General features: G+C 40.7%; 1 protein-coding gene across 1 annotated transcript in view; it reads left to right on the top strand.

Moving 5' to 3' along the window:
- The window catches only part of LOC101847062 (endoplasmic reticulum metallopeptidase 1), a 28251-nt gene extending 23242 nt beyond the window's left edge, over positions 1 to 5009 (top strand). Inside the window, exons 13-15 of the mRNA XM_035971770.1 lie at positions 864 to 1048; positions 2156 to 2233; positions 4181 to 5009. Coding sequence (XP_035827663.1) covers positions 864 to 1048; positions 2156 to 2233; positions 4181 to 4273 — 356 coding nt within the window. The 3' untranslated portion in view covers positions 4274 to 5009. The remainder of the gene's footprint in view (positions 1 to 863; positions 1049 to 2155; positions 2234 to 4180) is intronic.
- Positions 5010 to 8614: the final 3605 nt, after the last annotated feature.

Consider the following 8614-nt stretch of genomic DNA (forward strand, 5'->3'; position numbering starts at 1 on the left):
ACAGTCCACTGTGGCCTAAATAAGCTAAACCCCCCTCCCTTACCTTATTTAGGCCATATGTGGCCTAAATAAGCACTCCCTTATAAAATTCTGTACTACTAACTACATTAAATACTACTAAGATATAACAAAGACAATCACCTGTACAGGTGACCACTTCCCCTTTCCTCCCTTTTGTAGTTTTTACTTTCTAATAACACTGAGTGAGATAGCCACCTATCTAATACAGCCACTTTTCTACTTGACAATGGGTAGCTGTAGCTCTTTAGTTTTAGTTTGAGTATGCATTTTACAGCACTTGCAATACAGTTATGTCATATGAGTGCTGAAGATTAGAGGTGTTACAAGAGAGTAACATACATGGAAAAGGACAAGGGATAAGGATGATAACTGGTTGACAGGAAAGAAGGAGCAAACCACACCAGAGCACCTGCCAACCACTCATGCTCTGTCTCTGGGTTTAGGGAACCTCACATCACCATGGTAACGTTGGTGACCTAGTGGTTAGGCTACAGGACTCGTAATCGTGACTTTGCGGGTTCGGTGGTTCGAGCTGTGGGCCCGACGTTGTGTCCTTGGGAAAGGCACTTTACACAAATTTTCCTCACTTCATTCAGGTGGGAATGGGTACCCGGCCATGGACAGCGAAAGACCTTGTCAGTATGTTAATGTTTTAGCGTCTATAAATGGCTGCTTGCACTGTATACTTCCCAGGAAGTTGAGTTTGTTTCAGAATGCTCTCAGGTCTGCTGGGGTAATAGTATAGATTGTGAAGCGCATAGAGCTTGCTGTCGAGCGGGGATTTGCACTATACAAATGCTGTCTGTTATGGTGATGGTTTATTCTTTTTCTTCTCCTCTCAGGTCCCAGCCATGTGACCATCTTCATCTCGGAACTTCCCAAGGTCAAGGTGACAGAGTGGACGTTCGGTGAGAAGGTCCCGGTGGAGGTGCATACAATCCCGCCCATCCATGGCCCCACCTTCTTCATCTACTATTCCCATGCCGGCCCGCCCAACACCACCTGGCACTTTTCGCTAGATGTGCAGGTCAGATTTTCAGTAGTTTTTGTTGGGATTTGTTATTTTTTGGTTTGGGTTTTTTTTTGGTGGTTTTTGTGTGTATGGGGAGAGGGGTGGGGGTTTGACTGCTTCTTCTTGGTCAAAAGTTAAGTTACTTGCCTCCCGCACTGAAGACCCTGGTTTGAATCCTTGTTCAAGGTGCAGGCGTAGTTGGGGGGAAAGTTGATTCTTTTTCAAGTTCTTCACATCCCTGGTCTTGGCGAAAATTGAAACGGAGGTCAGATTTGTAGAATTTCAACTGATGCCATTATATTCAAGTTTAGCGTGTCTATTATCAATTCATACATATCAATCGCAAAAGTCAACATATGAATTTTTGATGTACCTACGTCCAAGGGGTAAGAATTGAGAAGTAACTCATTTTCTCGAGATGTCTCACAATTTTCTGATGGCCTACTTGTTGGAAGAATGGTCTTGCACAGTGTTTGACAGTATGATCAATTTCTGTATAAATAACAGCATGGGCCAGGAACACAAGACAACAAGAAAGGAAAAAAAATTAAATTGATAAATGCGGAAAACATGCAAAATTTCAACATCTACATTCCCGTACTTGGATGATTGTACATAACAGCTTGCACAAAAAAAATTAATTAATTCCATCTTTTTGGACATTAAACATCCCTTGTTCCCTCAAATAAAAATATCAGTCAGAAGTAAAAGACCCAGGCTTCTGGTCTGTAACAAAGAAAGATACAGAAGGTCATTCTTACCATCATCCATCAAAATTCTTCCATCTTAACCATCTTGTTTTAAGTGTTCATATGACCTTAGAGCATACATCAGAATACCACAGAGTTACAATCAGAATACTTAGTATGTATCTAACTCAACATTATTATTGTTGTTATTACTGTTCATTTATAATATACATGTGACTGTGAGCCTGTTTGTGAGTGCAAGCATGCTGCGTGTGTGAGCATGTGTGTGTGTGAGCATGTTTGTGTGTGTGTGTGTGTGTGTGTGTGTGTGTGTGTGTGTGGTGAAACACCAGATCAATATGCCAGGATCTGGACAATAAAGATGTATCTTATCTGATCTTTTCTAATCTTTTCCTATCCTACGCTGTTGCAGGTCAAGCCTGAGAAAGATCTGAACAGTCCTCTGATCACCATGGGCTTCGCTGGACATCACCTGCACGGACCCAATCAGGTACGGCCTTGGGTGGTTGGAGGGTGTAGCTTGTAGGTACTACTCTTCTGTATGTTTGTGTCTGGAGTTTTGCATTAAGTTGGCATTCCATATGCCCGAAAAACCGATGCGAACTTCGGGTGCAAATTTCGTACACGAAATTCGCGTGCGATGAAAAAAGAGCCCTCCTTCCATATACCTGAAATTCATATCCATCATCTGACTGAAATCGCGGCACCAGTTCAGTCAGAGCAAGCACTCTACGTTGAAAATGAGAGAATTTTGCTGTTAGAACTCCTGTTCCTACGAAAGCAGGCTTTAAATTGCTTCGTCCAGACTTGATGATGGTCCTTCCTTCATAAGCCTTGCTTTCTTGGGTCGTTTTCTTTTCGAAGCTTCGGTCCTATCACCGACAGCGCTGGCTGATGTGGCTGTGGCACAGACAGCAATCTTAAGTTATAATTAATGTATGTTAGAAGTTATATTCAAGTGCATTTAGAGGGGGGGGGGGGGGTAAGTGAAATGCTATTTTTGTTATTACATGATTTAAACGATAAATGATAGCATAGATATATCTAGATCTAGATTACATAGACTCCCGAAAGTTTCCCACAAGTTTAAAAAAAAGTGGTTGCCATGGAAATGGCAGCCACCTTGAACATAAACACCTCTTTTCAGTCTTAGTTTTAATACTTCTCTTTCGAACCAAGGAAATCAACATTTCGACGTTTTCCCCACTTATCTAGTGCTTCTATGCTGCTTCGTTCCTTTGAAGTAGATTTGGCGGGAAATAAGCCCCGCCCACTTCACCGGATTCGGCCATGCGAAATTCCGGTATATGAATTTACACAATGACAAAAAGATTAGTGCGAAAAAAAATAGTTCGCACGCGAAATTCGCACCCGAAATTTGCATCGGTTTTTCGGGCATATGGAATGTCAGCTTTAGTCTGTTGGTTTTGTAGCCATTCTTTCGAGCTTGGTCTTCTGTTTCTTTGCTACTGAGATGCAAAGGTAAGAACGGATGAGACTCTTTCTCACTGTCTCTCTCTCTCTCTATCTATCTCACTCTCTTTCCCTCTTTTGGTGGATGGTTGAACTGCCGTCTCAGCTCGTGTGCTATCGTCCTTATCCGTCCTTTCTCTTTTCTTTGCATTTAACTCTGTAGTAACACCTGTAAACTCTGGCACGTTTAGGAATCATGACCTATTTGTGTGGTAAGTACTGTAAAACTCTCACTAAAACTAAGCTAAAAGTACACTTGAGACTTTGTGGGTCCTGTCTCCAGAGTGCAGCACAGTAAAAATTGAAATTACATTTGAAATTGTCAAAGATGGCCAACTATTGAAGAGGAGAAAAGTGATTGTCTGAAACAGGTGGATGTCTTGAACACTGTCATCAAGATATAACCCCCCCCCCCCCCCAAAAAAAAAAAGGGATAATAATATTTGATAAGATCTGCTCTGGCAAAGAGGTATTATTACACATTTTCCAAAAAAAAAAAACCGCAAGGGGTGGGAGTGGGAAGTGGTCATTTGTACAGGTGATTGTCTTGGACAAGTTGTCATTACAGCAGGTTCAACTATATCTCTATATTTACCTCTGTATCGAAAGACCTTGTCAGTTTGTAAGTGTTCTAATGTGTGTAATCCACAGCTTGCAAGCTGTTTGTTTCCTGGGAAGCGGAGAATGTTTATGAGTATTCTTGAACCTGCTGGGATAAAAATAACAGTGAGGCCTATAGAGCATACTGTAAAGGGTGGATGTGCGCTATTATTATTAATATTATTATTATTAGCATTATTATTATGTGTGTGTCGTGAGTGTGTTCATCGGTAGCTGTGCGAGTGTAACAAGAGGGTACAGGAACTTCTGGGTGCTACCTCGTTTTCATTGTTGTCGTTTTTTTTGTACACTTTCTTGATGAGTAACGTATGTTTCCCCTCTCGTGATTTGGGTCTATTTATAGATAACGGAGGACGTGAAAAGACTGGAGAACTTGCTTCCTCCATGGATGATGGCAGTGAGATGGTCGGCCACCTACGACCAGTTTGTCTTTTGATCACCAGCACTGCCTCAGAGTTGCCTGTTTGTTCCAGTATGTCAGTTGCTGTGGTGAAATAAGGGTATGAGAGGTGCCAAAGTTCCAGATAAATCTGGATTCCTGAAATTGTTTGGATTTTTTACTTGACTTCAGGAGGATTGTTGAGAAGTTGCTGCATGTAAAAATAGTCTTGATATGACATGTATAAGACAAAATGATCCATGAATGTTTGTGAGTCTCCACTTTGTTTCCATGGGGTTTGAAAAGTTCAGGATGTATTTTTTTAGTTAGCAGCTCTGGGGAGGCAACAAAAGAACCTTACAGGTTTCTTTTTCTACTTTTCTGCTGTTGTTATACAGGGCATTTTGTTGAGAGAGATTTTATTTGGGGGGGGGAGGGGTGTTGGAGGGTCTGATTTTTTTAAGTTTGTATGATGAATTGGAGTACGGTACCTTATTCCTTGGTTTAAAAAATATGAATGGTTCTTTCATTCAGCTATATTTATGGCGGACTGCATATATACATATAAAGGTATAGATTGAGCCTTCTTCCAGGTCTAGGCTCATTCACTTGCTATGTTGCCTGTTCAACGTCTTATTGCCAACAGATCTGAGTATTCTGTGGTACAGTGTGCTTCCATGTCATCATCATTGTTGTCATGTCGTGCTCAAGTACGGTATATATGTGTCACAGCACCGTGGAATCGGGCGCTCGTCAATTTTTGGGCATCTGGAGTTATTGGTATCATCTTAAAGCTTGTTCATTTCACCACCTTTTGATGTAAAAAAAATACTCGTCTTTCTTGAATAGAAGTTGAGATATTTGCGAGTGAAGGAAATCAAGGTCACGTGGTTTCTGAGGTAAAATTAGTTCGAAAATGGCCAACAAAGTTTGGTGATTTCCAAAGCTTCAGAGTCCTTGGAAACAGAAAATTTACCTTTGTAGTGCCTTTAATCAATGGTTTTCAGTAAAATCCACTCTGAAACGTGTTTTTTAATGGACTTTAAAGGTGTTGAGTAAAAAAACAAATGCTCAATCAAAATTGCCAAACTTGCGGAAAAATGCCTGTTTCTCCAATTTCGTTATTTTGACGAGCGCCTGATTTCCCCACGCTGCCTCACATAGCTTTCCTATTCATCCAGCTCTCAGTTGGGACCAACAACAGATTCTACCACTCAGGATTCTGGATTCTCTGGAGTTTTTTCCAAAGGATCGTGTTTTAATTTAATTTTTTTTTAGAGGTGAAGAACAGTCTTGAACAAATGCATTACTACTCTAAAGCCTCATCAGGGTATAGACATCAATGTAATTGAAATGCAAAAACCAAGGACGTATTTGTGCTTCTAAAGATGGAGGGCAGAGAGAAAAAAACTTGCCTTTACCCCGCTCAGTCATGTTTGTTCTAAATAATAATAGTGATGTTTCTTCATGAAATGAATTGCTTCTATTTTGTAGTCGCGGAATGGTTTCAACTTGTCAGTTCCGTCTTGGAATAAAAAAGATGATGTGGGTGCCGGTGGGGCGTGTTTGTGAATCTGCCAGCTGGGAATCGAAGTTGTCAGGGGGTTTTTTGGATGCAAAATGTATGATTTATGGAGAAGATGTTGTATCATGTTGTGGCGTCGGTGGCCTAGTGGTTAGGCTCTCAGACTCGCAACCGTAAGGTCGTGGGTTGGAATTTCGTCAGGACGTTGTGTCCTTGGGAAAGGCACTTTACACAAATTTTCCTCACTTCACCCAGGTGGGAATGGGTACCCGGCTATAGACAGCGAAAGATCTTGTCAGTTTGTTAGTGTTTGAGTGCTTAATCAGCTGCTTGCACTGTATGCTTCCCGGGAAGCTGAGAATATTTGGGAGTGTTCTATGGTCTGCTGGGGTAATAATATAGTGTAAAACGCATAGAGCCTGTTGTTAAGCGGAGCTATGCGCTATACAAATGCTATTTATTATTATTATTATTATTTATTATCAAGCTTGAATACTTGAATGTAGAACTGGGGTCTTAAGAAGACGGGGTGCTTCATGCTTCCTCACCCGTCTTCATGAGGGTCCATTTCAGTGTGGGCAGGCTGATTGTCTCCATCATCAGCTGGATGTTGTAGTGTGTGATTGTCTCCATCATCAGCTGGTTGTTGTAGTGTGTGATTGTCTCTATCATCAGCTGGTTGTTGTAGTGTGTGATTGTCTCCATCATCAGCTGGTTGTTGTAGTGTCTGGGTCTCGCAGTCTGCTTCTCCTACCTTCATTAGGTTTTATCAAGCATTAGGTCACAATACTTTACTTTGAAATATTGTAGAGGTGCCTGTTTTTTTGTTTGTTTTTAAATCAATTTTAAAGGATTTTTTCAAAACGGTATTTCCAGATTTTACAACAGTTTGTGCGTCCTCCTGTGCTTTTCAAGGAAGGACATTTCCCTTTGCTTACAATTCAGTAACATGTTGTGTGGGTGGGTGGTTGGTGGGTGCTCTGGTTTGGTTTGCTTCTTCTTTCCTATCAAACATCTATCGTCCTGATCTCTCCTTCTTTTTTGTGTTTGTTACTCTCTTGTATCACTTCTAATCTTCGACACTTATATGACCTTATTGTGTTGCAAGTGCCGAAAAACTCTTACAAAAACTAACACGTTCTGATACTGAAGGGGTGTTCATGTTGTTGTTGAATGAACAGATATTTGTTTATCGCACATCTCATCATTTTGTGATCATGGTCTAAGTATTATCTCGTTTGCTTCCTCTCATCGTATTGTGATCATGGTCTAAGTATTATCTCGTTTGCTTCCTCTCATCATTTTGTGATCATGGTCTAAGTATTATCTCGTTTGTTTCCTCACACTCTCAGCTTGGCAGGTGATTGAAGCGCTTTTCTGGCAAGAGCTACTTTTTTTTCTTTCCAGACTTTGTTTCTGTCTGTCAATTTTGCTGTTTCCCAGCATTCTATGAACATCATGAATCATCGTGTCCACGTGTGTCTGTTTCATCCAGACTGACTCAACCTTTTCGCGGGGTTACCGACAGACTTGTGTTTTTCTCACAAATTATGGGTGGTCGGAGGGTGATTCTAGTTGGCTGTAGTTCTTTTAATTTTTTTTCCCAGGACACGGTGATATAATTTTTTTTTTTTTTTTTTTTTGTAAGTGTTTTACATCTCAGAAAAGACCGATCCAAAAAGGAAATTTGTGTAAAGTATCTTCCCTAAGGACAGGACATTGGACAGAGTTGAGGCTTGAACCCCGGAACATGCAATCTCATGATTACGGGTCCAATAGGCTAACTAGACCATCGACACAACGGGACTGCTTGATTCTGCGTGGTGTTGTGATTTATGGTATGGGCTAGCACCCCTGTAAACCCTGGTGTTTACTTTGAGTCAACAGAAGCACATACATTTAACACAACAGTGGTCATTTAGTGCTGAGGAATACAAGACAGACAGGAACTACAGAGAGAGAGAAAAAAGTAGAACCTACCTACAGACAGACTGACAGAAACTACAGAGGGAGAGAAAAAAGTAGGACCTACTGTTGGTACCCTCCAACCACCTGCATAAATACTCTGTAAAGTTGTTTAGAGGCGGGACCTCTTAAGTTGTTATTTTTGCCACTAGTGAGACAATTTTAACGGAGGAACCGGCTACAGATGATGTCTGTAACATTCTGTCTGTAGACGAGACATTCTCACCCCCTCCCTTAGTCCTCCAATGTTCTTATATTCGTAGATGTGGAAAATGAGTAACTTTATTTGACTTGGCTTTACAGTATGAGTAAAAATCGTCGAACTGACTCATTTTACTTGCTATGTTGCTGATGTATAGATTTTCTACTGTTTGGAAGTTGTCTGAATGTGTAACTGAATTCTGTGAAACCTTTATATTCAATAATCTTTTCAGTTACGAGAGTATGTTTGTTATTGCTTCCGTGTGTTGCAGTCGTAGTTTTCAAGGGTAGTAAGGACTGGGAACCTGGAAACTTGTACACTATCGCAAAAGTCATTATTAGAGAGTATCTAGAGTACATGCAACAGATTTTTTGCTGTTACTGATGCAACATCATTGTGTTCATTTTCTCTGTGGATATTGCTCAACTGGCTCTCTCTCTCTATATTACTCACATGAACAAACGAGAGAGACAATTTCTTCGTGACATGCTGATGTGAATCGGCCACTTTCAAGGACAAGCGGGCTAACCCAGATTTCAGTGGTTTCCAGAAATCTTGACCTACACCAAAAGTGGGCATTTCCTTACCTATAGGAGAAGTTTGGTTTGATTGGTGTGTATATTTGTTTGGTTATAGAGAAAACTCTCCTTGTCTTTTAAAGAAACTGAACACGAGGCAAAAACTTTACCCTAAATTTTCTCAAAGC

The sequence above is a fragment of the Aplysia californica genome, unplaced genomic scaffold (assembly GCF_000002075.1).
Source record: "Aplysia californica isolate F4 #8 unplaced genomic scaffold, AplCal3.0 scaffold00501, whole genome shotgun sequence".
In the NCBI taxonomy this organism is placed as follows: domain Eukaryota; kingdom Metazoa; phylum Mollusca; class Gastropoda; order Aplysiida; family Aplysiidae; genus Aplysia; species Aplysia californica.